This window comes from Polistes fuscatus, unplaced genomic scaffold (assembly GCF_010416935.1).
Source record: "Polistes fuscatus isolate 324 unplaced genomic scaffold, CU_Pfus_HIC Scaffold1, whole genome shotgun sequence".
NCBI classification, from domain to species: Eukaryota; Metazoa; Arthropoda; class Insecta; order Hymenoptera; family Vespidae; genus Polistes; species Polistes fuscatus.
Genome location: NW_025112997.1, coordinates 18,170,681 through 18,190,521, shown reverse-complemented (window position 1 = coordinate 18,190,521; position 19,841 = coordinate 18,170,681). Strand labels below are relative to the sequence as shown.

Here is a 19,841-nt window from a genome sequence, read left to right as displayed (position 1 = left end):
TCGTTAAATAGTTTCCAAGTTTGTAAAACGGTCCGATGGGAGGAGTGTTCGTAAAAGGAAACAAAAAAAAAAAAAAAACAGAAAGAAAAGAAATTTCTTCTACTTTTTTATATTTTTCGACTCTTCTTTTTCTTTTTTTTTTATTTCTTTTTACATACTCACCTGACACGAGGATATAATTTTCAAGGAGCGATAATACGACCGTCGCGAGACGAGAAGAAAGGCGTTTCCTGCGTTAATGCTCGTCAAAATAGAAAAAAAATACATAAAAAAAAGTACTGCAGCCTTCTTCTAAAACGGGTTAGAAAAAAAAAAGAAGGGAAAAAAGTAAATGTAGAAACGAGGCAGGCAGGCAGGCAGGCAGGTAGGTAGGTAGGTAGGTAGGTAAGGCAACGTGGATGCTAATGAGAGAAGGGGGGAGGGGAGATTTTTGTAGCATAGTTCGTGCGTGTTTTAAACGAGAGAGAGAAAGAAAGAGAGAGAAAAAGAGAGAGAGAGAGAGAGGAGTCCCTGGCCGCGTTAAACTCTTCATTTCCTCGAGGTTTGAATTTAATGTCCGGTACGTGTGTGGCTCATTAAGCGTCGTGCCTTGCTTTCGGGTCTGATCAAAGAATAAATAAGGGTGGTGAATATAGCGCGTTGAATCTAACGCGTGAGTTTCTACGAGCCCTTATTCGAGATAGCACGAACAGCCGGCCGACCGGCGTGTGTTAGGAGATTGCGCTTGGAAGAGGGATGATGACGACTAAGTAAGTCGAGGGGAGGGAAGGGAGGAGGGAGGGCATGAAGAGCAAGGGGTTAGAAAGAGAGAAAGAAAACGTGTTAGAAAGAGAAGGGATGCAAAGGTGGGTTAATGCGAAGTCCGTGCGAGGACACCCACTGTGCTGCCCTGCGGGAGTTAACGCAGGAATCGCGTGTTCCTTGCCACGAAACACGGAACACAGTCGAACGGAATTGAACAAAGAAAAAAAAAAAAGGAAGACTAAACGGGGGATACGAATAGAAGAGAAGAGAACAGAAGAGAAGAGAAGAGAAGAGAAGAGGAACCATTGTGTTAGCCACGAATCGTGATTCCTTTCTCTTCTTTTTCTGAAGCCCGTATAAACGAGTATTTTTACTTAATTATTAGAAAAATCTTGTCGACGAATGATTTAATTATTAAACGAAATTAATCGAATTCTTATTAAACGCGAATAGAATTGAATTCGATATAGAATTGAAATAAATATCAAATAGAATAATAAATTGACGATTATAATTTTAACTTTTATTATTATTATTATTATTATTATATAGTAAGAATATTTAAACTGATTAATTTAACGTTATTATTAAATCCCTTTCTTGGTAACAGTTCGTTGTTGTTAAAATGGTTGGTTGGTTGGTCGGTCTTGCGATCGATCGACGAGTTCCCTTCTGAAGGTATATCTCGTAAAGGAAACACTGTTAGGATGATCGCCTTTCGACCACCCATCGAGCCGATAAGAGCTCGCATCGTAACTAGAAGAACCGACACCATAGAACTCGCCATAACGAGATCGCCCAACATCACAACCACCAACACGACCACCCCCTATTCCACCCCACCCACGCACGTCCGTCAGATGCACTGATAAATTATTCAAAACCCTTTTTCGTTTCATCCCTTTATATCGTATCCCTTCAATGCGTTTATGACTATTTCAAATTACCTGATCTTATATACGTCTGCGTTACACTTTGTAATAATCTTTAACTTTCTTTTGCGCGTGCAAATTATTCTATTGAAAACGAACGATCATTATGATTTTGAAAAAACTAATTCTGTTCCTTTTTTAGTTTCAATAATATTTTATAACGTTATAATAGGATCGGCACCAATCGTTTTATCTCATTAACAATAACCGTCATGGTGGAAAAAGATATCGCAGATGCATAGGAATTCGATAAAAATAACAAAAAAAAAAAAAGGATGAAAATATTTATATATATATATGAAAGTGTGAGTGAATAAGTGAGCGAGTGACTGAGCGAGTTAGAAGAACGAATATCAAGCCGAGAGATTTTATTTGCCATCTACCGTCGCGAAAAAATATCTCGCCATTGAATTTTATTTTAATAAAGTCATTCTATTTAATTAGTATTAGTTTCTATATATTACCTATCGCGCGTATTTTTTTTTTCCCTACAGCATATGCATTCGAAGTTCCATTATACTTTTATTTCAACGAATTGTTTTTATCTTTCATAAGAGTATGAGAAAATAAAAAATCAAAAGTTTATATTAACGCAACACCTTTGTCTACGATCCGTGAAACGGAATAATGAAAATAGACAAAAATAAAGGCAAAGAACCAAGGAAAAAAAAGAAAGATCTGTGATCTCTAGGAAGAACCTTAATAATCCCGATTCATAAAGCCTAGTGGTGCCATTTTCGATACGCCAATGTCGGGGGGCCACGAGTGGACTGATAAGGAATGACGATCGTAAGGGAAGAAAGTTGCGGGGTGCTTATCGCCCAATAAATTCTACTTCGCTAGTGTTATCTATCTCTCTCTCTCTCTCTCTCTCATTCTCTCATATTACCCACTTTACACTCTGTTCTTTCTCTCTCTCTTTCTCTCACTCTCTTTCATTTTCTTTTCTTCTTCTATTTCTTCTCGTCTATGTCGTCGTACCACCACCACCACCACCACCACCACCAACCACGTGCAGCAAAACCAGTGTAATTATCGCCGGTAAGTTCAAGCTAAATTTTCCGCTAACGACGATTTACGGTCGAATTAACAGATTGCTCGATGGGAAAGTCGAACGGTTGGTTTTCTTCTCCTTTTCTCTCTCTTTCTCTCTCTCTTTTATTCGATTTCTTTCCTTGTAACAGCAGCAGCAGCAGCAGAAGCAGAAGTAGTAGAAGCATACCGTCGTCGTCGAATATCTTTTTCTTTCAACCTTTATTCCACATACCATCATCATCATCATCATCATCATCATCGTCGTGTTCGTACCTATCATATCGTCGTAACTGAAAATTTCTAGACGAATGCGGTGCTCGTTCGCAGAATCAACTGAAATTGATAAGAGTCGTGGAGAGAAGAGGGGGGAGAGAGAGAGAGATAGAGATCGACGGTGAATGAATAAAGTCGAGATTTTAGATTTCATTTTTATTTTTTAACCTTCTTTTCTTTTTTTCTTTCCTTCTTGACTTCTTCCCAATGACGAGAAGTTTTAATGAGACCTTCTCTCTCTCTCTCTCTCTTTCTTTCTCTCTTTTTCTCTCTCTCTCTCTCTATTGAGTCATCAAAGCGGAGGAAGAAACGTCGTTAGTTTCGAGCTCGAACGATAATTTCCTTCCTTGGTCATATAGCTCGTTACGATGCATCGAGTACTTCGCGTATCGTTGAATTTAATGATACATAAGTATCAAAGTATCATTTTAAAAAAGGGACGGGGGGGGTAAAAATGCGACGAATTTCGTTCAATACGTTGCGTCGAAATTTGGAAATACGTAAATTAGATCGTTTTGAATGTAATCGGTCTTTCAGTTAAAAGAAAAAAAAAAAGGATGCTTTTACTATTTTTTATAACGAAAATCGCAAAAGGTCAATTTGCAATGATTCGCACTCGTTTAGTTATACGTAAATTTTCTTTTAAACGTTGTACCACCAAAAAATCGATCGCGTATTATATTTAATAAGAAAATTAAAAAATATATATTTCTAATATATATGTAAAGGAAATGTATTCCTTTGATGTATTTTGTCGCACTTCAAGCAGCTCTCGTTGGAAGGATCGATTAATAACATCGGTAGAAAGAAATGAGTGGCGATTGATAAACAAAGAAAGGGGAAGAAGACAAGATAAAGGAGATGTGAAAAGGAGTAAAGAATATTCGTTATAAATAGAAATAAATAAACTGTTTAGAATAGGTGGGAATAATAAACTTTAATTGTCGTTTTTTTTTGGTTTTCAGGTAAGGGTATTTAGATATAGTGATTGATGTAATTAAATTATGTACATAATAAATAGCAATTTGAATTTTGGTTTTCAGAAAAACAAATTTTAGTTTATTGGTTAACCTCACTTAATGATAAGAGTTATAGTCTTATATATATATATACACAGTTAAAAGTTAAATTATCTCCGTGAGAAAATAACTTTCGCAAATGTTAAGGCAACGTGTATTCTTTGAAAAACTAAAAATAAAAATAAAAAAAAAAAGAAAAGTAAAATAGAAAGAAAAAGTAAGACAAGGAAAGAGAGAAGATGAAGAAAACGATGAAGAAAAATGGAGATTGAGGGAAAGCACTCGTTATTGAGGCAAAGAACGTAGGAAACACATAACGGACACATCATGTTGAAATTGAGATTGGTTATCGAAAAGTTTGCAACGACCGATAGGGAATAGGGAAGTGTATCGAGAGCGTGATGATGGTTTCGAGAAAAGAGAAAAGAGAAAAAGGGGTTAGTGAGAGGGAAGGTGGAAGGGGGAGGGGGGAGGGGGTGGGAGAGGAAGTGATGGCGAAGTGGCGAAGGGCTCAAATCGGATAGTTTGTTCATTACAGATATTTGTCGATCGCGAGAGCTCGTTGAACGAATCGAGAAAAGAATGAGAGAGAGAGAGAGAGAGGGAGAGAGAGAGAAAGAAAGAGAAAAGAATACCTCGTTGTTTATTTGTCTTGATAAGTTCGAATCAGGAAATGAGACTGTCGATAGGAGAACGTAGCCGTTTTTCTCTTTCAACACCCTCCCCCCCCACTACTCCCCCAGCAAGGTGCTCATTTATGTTGAAGAAAAAGAAATTGTCGGGGATAAAAAGAAGTGAAGGAAAGGAAAAAAAAAAGAAAAAGAAAAAGTTCGAAAATTCGATCAACGAGAAACAACGATATGATATTTACAATTCTTCTTATTCAATGGCTATTCGCTTTTCGAGTATCGAGACATGAATTTAAATTCTCTCTCTTTTTCTCTTTCTCTCGTGCTAACCTCCCACACCGGGCGTACCCGGTTTTGTTTTCATTTTAACGCACGATGGTATTATAACAAATCGCTCGTCCGTGATATCTAGAAAACCATATAGAATTTTTTTCGATAAAAAGGTGAATCAAAAAATAGATAAATAAATAAATGAAATATATATAGAGATATAATAAAAGGATTAGAAAAATAATTGCAATCGTGCAGCTTCGTATTTAGTTATTATATACGATATTTAATAATGTCAAATAGCAATAAAAATTTAACATCCCGTGTAATCGTGTTTAACGATGATAAAATAGCGAAGAGACATGTCGATACAGGTCGTTAAACGAATACAACTCGATTAATGTATGGGAGCTATTAAAAGGAAAAGGAACGATTATTTTCATTATATTATCGTCTTTAAGTGGTCTATAAAACATTTAAAATGTACTTTATGATATTCGTCACGTAATCAATATTTTAAAGATACTTTAATGATCGGTAAACAAATTCAAACTTATTAAAGAAGAATATTTTTTCGTTGTATTATATTATAAACGTTTATAATTTAAACAAAATTTAATTCGTCGTCAAAGGGCTCCGATAACTATTAAAAAAGAAATAATATATTACTTACAGTAAGTATCTATTAATTTAAGGGATTAAAAATAACAATAACATTGAAATTAAAAATAGTAACGAAACGATCGAAAAAGGAAGAAAAAAAAGTAAAAAAAGTAACAAAGTCAGATCTATTTGTCTTGTCTATTACTTGTTCAAACCTTTCGACTCACGTTGACTGACTGACAACAACTAATGATCGTAGCATAGTTGACAGTTTTAGAAGGCCAAGAGTGGGGGGGGAAACGCAGAAGCGTTGAAACAATGCGTGAGTTCCGCAACATTTGAAATTCAATCAGATATAGATTTTCTTTTTTTTTTATATTTTTTATATCGTATCGCACGTACCCCACACACACATGACAACACGAGGCAAAAAAAAATATTACATTAAATCATGAGAATATTATTATACTAATCGTTCATCGATCGCAAATAGGGGATACGCTTTTCATTCTTGTGTCGTACATTCCGACGAGGAAGTGAGCCTAACGTTACACGTACGTGTGACCTGAACTGTTGTATGTATTCATGGCTGCACAATGCAGAATTGTGCATCGACATGTCCAATGTCCGTTCAAGCATAAATACGTTACTGAAAAATCAACGTATATTATATCGTAGGTTGACAGTGACGCATGTTCCTAGTACGTGGGTTCTACTATACAATGTGTAGAATATATAGTACATATATATAATATATATATATTCTATATATTGTAGAATAGGTGGAGCGAGCGAATAATCTTTCCTCTTACCCTTGTGTTCCCCCGAGGGCAATTTTCTCATCAGACCACTATACTTATATGTAAAACATAAGCGCCACCGCAAAAGAGGGTAAAATAACCGTTGAAGAAAAGTTGATTCCATGTCGTGTGAACAAGGTCGTGTAACGCGTATAACTGACCACCGCATAAGTAATTCAAAAAAAAAAAAAAAAAGAAATAATGTCGAATAAAACGTTTCGCGAGCGAAGAAGAATGTTTTTTAATCGAACATCTCGACGATAGGAAAAAGAAATATTGTTCGAAAATAAATGACAATTATTTGTTCTATATAATATATAGTATCTTGTTAGTTTTTCGTTGGTCACATACGAAAGCGCATTATTGCGCATTTAATTTAACATTAAGGGGAAGAACTATGCGACAAAATAATATCGTTTATCTCGAGGAATAATGGTCGTCTTACCTCTTTTGTAAGTACGATTCCGAAAACTCTGGCACTAAAGTTAACTGCTTTCGAATAACTACTACTACTACTACTACTATTACGCATCGATCGTTCCTAAGATCCCCCTTCCCCCTTCTTCTTCTCTAGGATCGCTCGTGAAATCGTAAAATAGCGATTAAATCGACTGCAATGCGTTTATTCGAAATTGCAAGGAAACGTTATCTCTCTATGGTGTAAAAATATTGAACGTTAACCTGTTAAATAGAGATCTTTTTAAAATATATAATATAACTACTTAACTTTATCTCCCGATAGACGCAAGTCGTTTAATTCTCGAAAAGAAAATTTTCTCTTGCGTTTCCAATCCCAATCTTTTTCCAATGGAAAAAGGTTGAAAAGGTAGACATTTTTTGGCAAAGTTCAAAAAAAAAAATAAAAAAGGGCTCACGACGAAGAATCGAAGCGATAAAAAGGAAGATTCTTATGAGGAACGATAAGAGGCAGAGAAGCCGATATCAATCTTAGAGCGATTAAGGGTAGAAGACAGAAGAAGCAGTTTTCGTGAAGCTACCGTCGTCGTATCAGTGGGCAAGACCCAGTTTGACCCGGCACACATACCATCCATAGATCAAGCAAAACCCTTAGGCCGAAACCCCCCGTGCCACGGGCTAACCATTAATTTACAACCCGCAGAGTAACTCCCCGTCTCACCCCCTGCATACAGGATCCACGTCCCTTTGCGGGAAATATGAGCTACGACGTGGCGCTGAGAGATTCAACCACCCTTGTTCCAGAACCCTCTACCGAAGTCCTACTATGTCTTTGCCTTATCTCTCTTTCTCCCCCCCCCGTTCCCTCTCATTTCACTTTCTCTCTTTGGTCACCCTTTAAGCGGTTTTCACCTGCTAGAAAAATGTCGTTAGATGTAAAGCAAATTCCAACGCGCTATAAAGGATTACCAGTAAATTATTTTTTTCATTTTAATTGGAAGATATTTTTCTCGAAAGTGAGTAACAATTAAATCATATCTCTCGTTAAGTATTTTCGCGTGAGCATTTTAAGTCGTAAATTTAGTCAGTCAATTGGTATATCCATACAAACGATACATCATCGATAATAGCTATTATCCGACTTATGTGATTCAAACTTCAATACGATTGACATGATATATCATCGATAGGTACTAAGCAAACTACACGACCAGCTGAACTTACGATCGCATATTCGATACCCTATCGATGACGTGAATAATTATAGGACATTTTTTTTTCTAACTAAACAGATGTTTATCGATAATTGCACAATTACGCACAATATCAGATTAATTATAAAAATACACAGATATGTATTACGTTGAAATAATAGAATAAATTTCGATTTAGATGTATAAAAGTTTGAATTTACGTACGTGATTGCTAAACACGTCTGCACTCTATGACTTTCCGTTTAAAACTATCGTTTGTTGTTTATATTAAAAAGACATAATCCTAGAGACGATTCTATAAACAATCTTCACGTATATCAAATTAAATCGTATTTTATTGTTCAAACTTAAAAATCGATTAACTCGTTATAAACTAAACTTCAATTAACAAAAAGTTACATCAAATTTGTGTATTATATTTCCGCGTAGAATCATCCCTTGACTTATTATACTACTTAAAAATTATTATTATATTTTATTTATAAATTTTTTTTAAATATAATTATATATAAATTTTTTTTTTTTTAAATATTATTATATATAAATTTTTATAAATTATTATTATATTTAATTATTATATATTATTATTATTATACTACATTGCAAGGCGCATTGACGCATTTAAAATATCAATCAATGATAATCCACAAACGAATAAAATATATCTCGTGAAATTTTTCAATCGACAAAAAGGTTCTTTATAATTTTTGTCGAATATAATCAACAACAACGATGTCGTTTCGTAAACGGGGTTAACGAACGGAACAATTCCTAACTGTTGTCGAACTTTTGAAGCATTCCGAGTGAGAAAGAGAGAAAGGTCGAGAAGAGTTGAAGAGGGTAGAAAAGGGGGAAGAGAAAACGGGATGAGGACAAGATAGATAGAAAGGTGAGAGAGAAGAGAATGAACACGAACAGGGAGTAAAGGGATTTTGATTCTACAGGCTTTATTTCCGTTTAATAAGCGGGTGTGAATAGGCTCGTCGGCTGGCTGTTGCTTCTGCTTTATAGCTCCGACAGAAGTAAGTTGTTCCGTGTTTCATTTTGTTGTCCGGTAGTTCTCGTTTTCTCTCTTTTTCTCTCTCTCTCTCTCTCTCTCATTCTTTCTATCTTATTCTCTTCGGAATGAAAGGAATGAATAATTAGAAGGGGTCGCGAGACGGGCGGCTACTAAAAGTTTCTGGCCAATTAATTAGTCGAAGAGTAACGAGGTACGGGGAAAATAGGTAAGGAGGGGGAGAATGGGGGAGGGAGGCAGGAAGCTGAGAGAGTACTCGATATTAGTTGAAAAGAGATAAAAATGTATAATACTGTACGATAATTTAACAGCAATTATATTCCGCAATCTTTTCAACTTTTGTATTTTTGTTTCCAAGATTGTACCAAAGAACAATACTAATTTACGTACGAGACGAATACACGCGTTTATTTCTTTGATAATATAGTTGAAATATCTTTGAAGAGTTGAAAAAAAAGAAAGATATCATCGTTAAATCATCGACAACTATAATACGACAATGTTCTTATTATTCGAAAACCCCATACACGATGGCATACGCATATAATTTCCTGTTGAACGAGCTTTGACTGTATCATCTTCCCAGGCAAACGATGATTTTAATGCCTCGAACGTGCCTTTTTCTTGCTGGCTTACTTATCTATCCTTTGATCATCGTGCCATCTTTTTCTCAAGTATTGTATATATATATATAGGTATATGTATATGCATACATCAAAAGAAACGAGAATACGACTTTATTCAACCCAAGAACTGAATACGAATGGTACAAAAGCACGTAGGCATTTTGTGAATTGCTCTTTACTAACAATAAGTAAGAGTAGAGGTAAGTAGTATATCATTTGATGGAATGACACGACAAACGAGTCGTATTTTCTTCCTTTTAAAGGTTTGTCTCGGATAGAACAAACAAAGAAAAAAGAAGGAAAGTAAGATAAAAATGAGAAATAAATAGTAATTTAGATTTTAATAAATTCCCACCACCGCGCGAGACGAGTAAAATTTATTCGCTCGTTATGATCGTAAATGCGAATCAAAAAGTAGAAATGTAATTTTAGTCAATCGCAATTTGGAAATTATTATTCAACAAAAGTGTCTCGTAGAATTTAAGGAAGGAACATAAACGAAAATGAAAAAGAACAATCTCGTACTATTTTCTTATCACGTCGTAACGCGGAATTCACCTGTAATACCTAGTCCAAAGTATCCCCCCCTCCTCCTCCTCCTCCTCCTACTTCTCCGCTTTCGTTCATTTCCTTTTTTTCTTTTCTTTTTCTTTCTCACTCTCTTATTCCCCTTCTATTTCTTGCACCCTCGTCGTAGCAATCCACCCCTCGTTTCTGCTACTTAAAAACCGGTAATTACTCTGATGCCCCGGCATTTACCGTCCCTACAAGCACCACTGACTAAGTTTTTTGTTTGTCGATATCACTTCGGATTTGTTCCAACGATTTCTCGCCTAACAGGTGAGAAAATTCCACGGCCCGTTTCTAAATACACTCTTATCGAAGTATTTTACTTTTTCAAATTGGAAATGTATTATGCTTATTTTTTTTTTTTTAAAGTAGAAATATTTATTCGCTACGCGAAACAAACCGATCTATCCAACTTTTGTTTCTCGTACGAGAAAGATACAAATTTCATTTAAAATGTTCTCTCATTACTTTCATTATCTTCTTTCTCGTTTTACGTTACCCCCCCCCCTTCTCCCCGATCATTAAAATTTATTCCGATTCTAATCCTCCGAAAGAGAACAAATTAAACGGTCTATTAATTAATATTAAGCATAGGTAGTTCGCAATATAACGCGTTGAAATTCCATCCCTTATCTCTCGGTTGGCTTGACTATCGGTTAATTTATTTGCACCTGAGACCTATTTCAGTAATACCTGACGTAACGTTAATAATCGCCTGTGTAGGTGCCTAAATGCGATTTCGTGAAACGTATTTAAAGATAGTAGGCCGAGATGGTGTGCCCGAGAATAAACTTATCAGGTAGATAAATGTGACAACGAATGTGAACTAGCTTTACCTGCAAAACGTGGAACGATCCCAAGCGTCCATTATTTCCTTTCGTTATCTAAGCGCAGATGCACTGCACTTAGCAACTCGCCGCTTAAACCTCCCTTCCCCCTCCCCCCCGGCCCCCTTATAGCATCTACTGTCACTCTAAACGCAGATGCGAGATTCTACCACGAGATTAGGATGTTCATATACTTTAACGAATGCAATTATGATCGGTCGATTGGTCCCTGGGGTAAAGAGGGGGGGGGCAGTGGATTAAAATCTTCGCAAATGAAAAAATAATGTAGATAATAAAATATTCATTATTTTTTTTTTCAGCTAACAATTTTAATGCATCGATAAATTTTCATAAATAGATTGATATACCGTGTACGAGCTTAACGATGATTGGCTCATTAAAGAAAAAAAAAGGAGTCCCCCGCGAGTAATTTAAACACCGCGTATTTACATATCACCTATTTATCGACATTTTTCTCCTAAAGAAACCGGCATACTTGAGAATAACGTAACGTTTTATTCGAAATTAGCATACTCATGAATATTATCTCTTAACGCGATAATCTCTTCCATCACGAAAGGTTCTTTGTCGTTCGCACGATAGAACGATTCGATCTACGCGAACGGTGCCCCTCTTTCTTCCCATTTATTTCTACGATGCTCGAACGTATAAAAACGTAATATTATAATATAATAATAATAATAATAATAATTATTATTATTATTATATATTAATATATATTTAATAATATAATTAATAATATTATTATAAAATATAATTAATAATAATTATAAATATAATTAATAATAATTATTATTATTATTAGGAAATTTATTTGTTTATACGTTTCGTAGAAAATTCCTATCTAATACCCAATAATGATAACGTTATATCGATTACGTTTAAAGCAAGATTCAATAGGTAATAATACGAAAGCGTACCTATAGCAATGTAACTTTGCGTGCACGTCTGCGTTTCAAAAGGAAAGCCCGTAACACGCGAGAATGGAATACCATGATGCCGCTAATAAGCGCTCTCAAATTCCGCATGCTTGATCGTCGATCGTTCCCGTAGATCATGATCCAGATCCTCGAGGGACATTCCTCCGAACCGCACGAAGATAAGCGACCAACCGGCAGATTCGACCAACGGAAATTTCGCGTAGTACAATTACTAACCGCGGTATGGTCACCCACTAGCAATTTTCCTCTAGGGAGAGCGCTCAAAGGATTACGCCGCAGTAGAACCCAACCGACCAATCCTGACCGATCGATCGATAGGATCGATACGCGCTTCGATGCGTTTTCGAACGCGTCTATCCTGATCATACGCGATAAATCATTATTCGATGATAAAAGTGAAAACACACAATTTCCTCCTTTAACCCCGATTCGGCTCCAACAAACTATGTTGCTCACCTTGATCGTCGCGTTGTGGGATCTTTCATAACCATAACCTCTGTGATATCTCCATACTTGGTGAAGTACTCTCTAAGGCCCTCTGAAACGATAAAAAGAAGATACAAATTATTATTTATTCGTAAATAGAGTTATATTATGCGTTATCGTGAAAAATTGAAATTGGACAATGTCTTGATTCGCGCGTGGTCGCTTGGTGTATGTTTGAAATATTAATGTATATAAAAATCAACTCACAAAATATTCGGTCTTTAACCGACGTATTTAATTACGCGTTGACACGAACGATTACGCGAATCTCGACATTATCCAATTTCAATCAAGACCGGATTGGAATAGTTCCCTTTTTCCCCCCCCCGTTTCTATTTCAATTGACATGAATTCCAAAATAAAATCATACACTTAAAATATATTAAGTTGAAAATAGCGTATCACGCGAACCCTCTTCAAAGTACCGTACACGTAGAGCATCATCCCCTACAGTAAAGCCCTCCTCGCACTTGGTTAAATCCCGTTTGCTGCTACGAAATTGGTAACGAACGCAAGCCGAAAGGATTCGGCCAATTACCAAAACTTTCGTAATTGCGAGACCGGCCTACCTAAGCTCTATTTAAAACCGAATTAAAACTTTCATTTTTCCCCTCGATTTGCATCGAACGAAGAAGAAATCGAACTGGTGTCCGCCGCGTGACGGGTACACGTCCGCCGTTTCTACCTGCTGCCTGCAGTCCTCTATATCTCTACAGGTGAAACGCGAAAAACTAAACTCTACGAAGCAAGTAACTCGTTAACGATGATCGCTTTAACGATCCTTTCAAAATCAAACTCGAGTGACGGGAAAATAGTTTTATCAGTTGAAGGATCACGCGACTAAAGTGGGGGAAAAAAGGGGAGGAGGGGAAGGGGAAGGGGGAGAGGGCGTACGTGTGATGCACCCGTCGATATCGTAGCTTGCAAATCACGTAGTACGATGGGTCAATTGGAAATATCAAAATATAAAATGATTTATGAATTATTTGAAATTCTCATATTCAAGCGCGAGCGGAGTTTCTGATTTTGACGAAAATCTCTTTGAGCAATGCGACGGAGAGAGAGAGAATCGTTGACAGTAATTGGAATTAGTAGATAACAGCGCGACTTGACAGTGTCGAGCATAATCCGCATACCGTGATAAACTCGTAGTGCGTGCGTACACAGGAGAGCTTCAGCTTAACCCGTCGTCGTAGGGACCTAATTACTCATGCTCGATATACGAGCGTGAGCTTATTGACACTCTCTCTCTCTCTCTCTCAAATATATAATATATAAATATATATATATGTCTACGTAATTATTAATGTTCGTTGGATTTATGAAAAGATTAATAACATCGAACGAAAGGATAATCTATCACGTTTCTTGCATGATTATCGTCGATAGTCGCATAGTAATTATTTAACAATGAGACATTATCGGTTTGACCGATAACGAGCGTCATTTCGCAAAATTAAAAATCGATTTGGCTCGAAGTCACGACCCCGTGGTGTGTATATGAATAAACTTCTCTTAGCTGGTATTGTACGAAAAGAAATATTCTAGTTAGACCGACTCCAACTGGATTCGAATCGTACATTTTACACGGTGCAATTTCCATTCGTGCATAGAGAATAAGAGTAATGAAGACAATTTATTGTAGACCATGGCAGAATCGTCGCAGGAGGCTCTATAAAGATCCGATGGCACGTAACATAGTGTAACCAATCTTGAGTACCTTCCGACCATGGCACCCTTCGACCTCACACTCTCCTTCCTTCCTCCCTTTCTCCTCTTTCCTCCCTTTGCCACTTCTTTCCCACTCTCTCCTAGCAACGCGTAGTTATATCGTCAAATGGTGAACCCTGGCGGAGAGCCAATATGGCCAAGCTCCAAATATATCTTACACTCTATCTAATTATACGCTGTTTTATCCAGACTGCTTTGAAAACCTAGTAATGCTCGGTAGTTACTAGCCTATTCGGTCGCAAGTGCTCTCTTCTGCCTTCGATAACTTGGAGATACACTAACGCGATAGGCTACTAAAAGAGAAAATTATGCGAAAGTTTTCCTTTTGCTCGACACGTTTCTTCCTCGTTTGGTTATCTTTACGGGATTTACCAAGGAGAATCTAAACGGGAAATTGTTCTCGCGAACGTGTTCGAGAGAACGTTTGAGTATCATTCGAGGTTTTCCCCAAAAAAAAAGAATTTATTATAACGTCGTATTGGAACGTATCTGTAAAATATATTATTACGACGGTGATCAACCGATTTGAAAACAAAAAAGAAAAAAAAAAAAAGAGGGAAAAGATCGATCGGGGAGAACGTTTGCTTCTTCCTTCAGATTAAAACAATGCACGAATTAACTTTCCCTTTTATTCATTAATCACTCTCGCTAAATTCTCTGTGTTCTTATAATTAGTCAAATTATTGCGTTTTCCTCTAAATTGCCGGAGGTATATTATTCCGCAATTACGACGATGATATCTCAGAAAATTGTTAATCACGACAAGGGGAATATTCATCCTGAGTCATAATGTTTTAGTCGTAACGTATTAATTGACTACAAATTCCAATTAATTATTTTCCAAAGGGGGAGAGTTGTTAAATATCATCATATATATTTGCGAGAAAGATTTACATAGAAATCTTGATGAGCGATAATAAAGTCGAATATAAGAACCATTTCGTTGAGTTGACTGACAAGCAGCAAACGAGAACGATGATAAAAAACTAATCGGTGATCTCTCAATAAGCTTAAAACGATGAAGCTGATTCGCGTCCCCTAATCGAATAGTTTTTCTTTTACCCTTTCCAAAGCCCTTTTACTACTCTCCTTTCTTCTACCATTTTCTATTATTCTCCGTTTGAGCTATGAAAATGTCGTTAAGTCGAAGAGGAGCAAACCGTGGGAAGGAAAGAGGGAGGGGGGAGGGAGAGGACGTGGGGTGGGGAGGGGCCCCCCGCTCGCCGATGCTTCTTTAATTTGTCTCGGCGCGGATTGATGGAAGTAATTTCGTCGTTTGCTAGAAGAGGTACTCTTAAAAACGTCTCTTAGAACCCGCGAAAATTTACGGCCGTCATTTCCTTAATTGTTCCTCGGCACGACTTATTTTTCAAGCTGAGAATCGGCGTGGCGCGTCTATGCACAATTCCTTGCATTCTTTTGCCCTTTTCCCTCGTATACAGTTAGGAAGGAAGGAAGGAAGGAAAAAAAAAAGGAATTGCCAAGTCCTTCGATCCTTTTACCCTATCCAAGTGATACGTCTGTTCCCTAGAATTTCTCTATATGAATAAAAGTCTTCCTCTCGTTCTTATAATTATGATTAAAAGAGAACAAAAAAAAATATGAGAAGACGATATTTTGATTAATGAAAAACGTCGAATATTAAACGAACAACTTTTGTATAAGATTTTCAAATATATTCTTCAAGGAGTAATCTATCTCATTAAGATATTTACTAAAATCATCGATAAAATTCTATCTCTAAAGCACTTAAAACGTAAATACTTGGCAAATATTTCTTCTGCTTAATAGATCTTAAAGTGACACGTTTATACGAACGTTAAGAATGATTAAAAGGCGTGACAAAAACGGTATGGAACAAATTAAACGTATACGCGTATCTACTAGAGTATCTTCTTCCTCGAACAACGTTCAAATCCAAAAGGAATTTCAAATCGTTAATCTAAAGTGCATTAGAGAATCTTCTTAAAGCATTAACTATTTGAACAAGAATAATCGTCGAGTTAACGTAAACAACGAGAGCCCGAGATCAATTATTTTCTACTGGTATTTAATAGTATGAAGAATAAAAAAAAATAAAAAGAAATAAAATAAAAAATAATTTGTACGCGTTGTAGACTATAATAAGAAAACGATAACGATGATGAGTCAAGAGAAGTAATTATATCTAAAGATGGTGGGGTAAAGGGTCAATGCACCTTCTTCCTTCTCTCTCTCTCTCCCTCCCTCTCTCTTCTAAGCACGTGTGATCGTTCGAGATTAAATCGATTGTTCAATTTTCTATGCAAGCTGCAGCCAGTAGTAAGCCATGTAACGTTGCTGCGACCAACTTTCACACACCTCATTCGTCAACATTAATCCTTGCTTTATATCCTTTAATATATAAAGCGACTGATATATTTTTTTTTCAACCTGACAAGTATTTATTGAAAAATCTTAATTTATTCCTCAAAGCAAGCGTGAAAGATAAATATATCAAATTAAGATGAACTATTTTTATTGAGATTTATAGACGAAAAAAAAGAAAAACGAAAAAATGTAATGCGAAAGAAAGTTTGAAAAAGTAATTTGAAATTCTCAAGATTCCAAAAGAAAAATATTATATATAACGACGAATGAGATTACAAATTTGGCTTCAACGAGGCAGCAAAAGATAAGAAGAAACAGTTTCGCGTCGCTTTTTAAAAGCTCAAGTAGCGGGCCAAAAAACATTGAGAGTACCACCGAAAATTGTTAAACCAAGCAAATTTTGAAGGAAGGCACCTTCAAGCGATTCTCGAGTAGTAGTATGCTCCTGCAACATTTTCTCTTCTTTATTCCGACGTTTTCTTTTCATATCTACAGAGACCAAGCAAAACTCGTAATATAAAATCAACTTTTGAAAAACATATTGGTCGCATATATATCCCAGGAAGAAGAGCAAGCAAGCAAGCAAGCAAACAAACAAACAAACAAAACAAAAAAAAAGAAAACGGAAAAACGTGGCAGTTCATTCAAATAAGATACCGAGGAAAGGTTGCGAGAAACGAAGAAGAACTTGAAAAGGAAGAAGAAGAAGAAGAAGAAGAAAAGGGAAGAAAATAGAGGAACCACCACGAACACGGCAATAATACGCAAGGGAAGAAACGAGAAAAGAAAACGAAGAAGGCGTTGGTCCGTTTCGAGTGTTTTTCTATTCAGAGAAGAAGAAGAAGAAGAAGAAAAAGGGTTCGTATAAAGTTCTATATACATATATACGTGAATTTCTATCCCGTTCTATTTCACGTTGGAATCTTCAAGAGAAGTAGAAGTCGAAGGGAGGAAGGGATTTGAAAAGGAGAGAGAGAGAGAGAGAGAAGGAGAGGAGCCTGTTTCCCCATTCCAGAGAATTCGTTCATTGAAACGAATGGCCTTGTCTACTCCTTTCTTCTTATCCTTCTGTCTCTCATATCTCTGTTCTTCCTTCTTATATTCCCTTTCACTACTCTTTCCGAACGCTATCCCTTCGCAAGGGTTACCACCCCCCCAACCCCCCGCGTCATCGTCTTCCTCTAACTTCTTCTTCTTATTTTTCTTGTTTCTTTTCCACTTGCTTCCTCTCTTCTTTTCATTCTCATCCTCCTCATCCTCCTACTTTTTCTTCTTCTTCTTCTTCTTCTCACTCTCATCATCATCCACGAATCCGTTAAGATTACTTATTCTGCGCCAAAGGACGCTCAAGGCTCGACCTTAAAGCATTATTTAAATAAACGCGGAGTTACTGCTGCGTGAAAAAGCAAACGAGAAAGGAGAGGTTAGGAAAAGAAAAAAAAAAAAGGAAAGGAAAGGAAAGGAGACGCGAGCAATCCACGGGTTATATTAATGGCTCCGCGATACCTTCGAGTAAAGAAAAAAAAAGAAAAACCAAAAAGAAGAAGAAGAAGAAGAAGAAGAAGGAAAAAATACCGCTTTCCTTATGATCTTAGAAAGATGAGATTTCCCACTAGCGAAGACGTGCCGCATCGTCGTCGTCGTCGTCGTCTACGATAATGGATTATTATTTTAGCATCGTTTTTTTTTTTTATTTTACATTTGAGAAGTGGATACTAGAATGAATGAAAAAAAAGTGTAGATAAAATCAAAGTATATATATATATATATATATATATAATATGTTTCTATATCCAGGGTTTCGTATGGTTCAAATAAATTGACTAATTAGTTTCTCTGTAAAATATGATGTTATGTTCTAATTATTATTACTATTTACAATACCTAAAAATTATATATTACCTGTAAAATAATATAAACGACAATTAAAGTCAGTTATTCGCCACTATTTCACAACACTACTTTAATCACCCGTACGGTTAATAACAATTAATAATATATCTTTATATAACGAACTTATGTAAATTAAATACGTTATCACTTTTTTTTAGTTTTAAATACCGTCATACAGGTGAGCAGATCGTACTTAGTGCGCCAAGTTTAAAAAGAATATATTTTCCGTTTACATATATATATATATCGAATTGATATCAACCTTGGATATTTTATAATTGTTTATTATTAATCTTTATTGATTCTAGACCAATTGTAGATTTTCATTTGACTAATGCGATATAAAAATAATAATTACATGTTATACGTTTCAAATTTTTGATCAATAATTGAAAATTTCAATCTGTTATTGGTAGGTGAAACATAATACGTAAGATCCTCTTTACTGTGCGAACTTTTAAGCATGAGAAATAGAAAGATGTATGGTAGATACAAAGAGAGAGAGATAAGAAAAATAAAAAAAATAAAAAATTGACAAACAGGAGTAAGAGATGCGAGAAGAGGGATGAGCACGACTCTACGTTTCTCATGTTGCTTTCGTTCGCGTGCCGGTCTATTTTAACCATACCGTAGTATTCCAAAAAGACAGTGGTGGTAGTGATGGTGGTGGTGGTGGTGCAAATACGCGCTAGCTTTTATGAATAGTCACATAAACTGTTGGTAAAAGTAGCCGAAATAATACGAAAAACACGGCACGAATCTTATCCTTTAATTAATTTTTCTTAAAAAGAATAAAATTGAAACGAGAACGAAGAAAACAACGAAATAACACGTTAATAAATATAATACTTTAATTTCAACGAAAGTTGTTTTCGTCCTATGCGTATAAGGTTTACGCATTTTACATTATTGCACGTCTAGAAGTAAAACTTCGAGAAGATTGATCGATGAAACAAAATTTAATCCATTTATCTCGGAATATTAAATCAATATCAAATTTTGTTTCCAGTATTTCTTTCAAACCTTATTGGCATGGAATAAATCGTCTAACGTAGATGAATTTATGAAGAAAAAAAAACAACAATTAATTTCAAAACAATATATTCTCTTAAAACGTAATCAAAAATACGTTTGAAATGTAATTAAAAAAGTAAGACTAGACGTATCCTTGCATAAAGTTTATCGATAAAAAAAAGATAAGTAAAAAAAGAAAAAATAAGGACAAAAAGTTGATCGGAAATAAGAAGATGACCTATTTATATACCCTACTATTTATATTCCAAAGAATAGGAAAAAAAAGGACTTTGACATTATAGTCGTAGATTCTGCTGGAGGGCCGATTCGAGTAAAAAGAAGAAGAAGAAGAAGAAGGAGGAGGAGGAATGGAGGAAAAGAAGTTGGAGGAGGAGGAGGAGGTGGTGGAGGAAAGGGAGGAGTTGATTT

The 19,841-nt window shown here is 35.9% G+C and overlaps 1 protein-coding gene across 5 annotated transcripts in view; it reads right to left on the bottom strand.

The window, feature by feature from the left end:
• The window catches only part of LOC122515355 (RNA-binding protein Musashi homolog Rbp6), a 557,776-nt gene that overhangs the window by 333,170 nt on the left and 204,765 nt on the right, over nt 1–19,841 (bottom strand). For all 5 annotated transcript variants that reach the window (XM_043632682.1, XM_043632674.1, XM_043632690.1 and 2 more), the window contains exon 3: nt 12,396–12,477. In XM_043632682.1, coding sequence (XP_043488617.1) covers nt 12,396–12,477 — 82 coding nt within the window. The remainder of the gene's footprint in view (nt 1–12,395; nt 12,478–19,841) is intronic.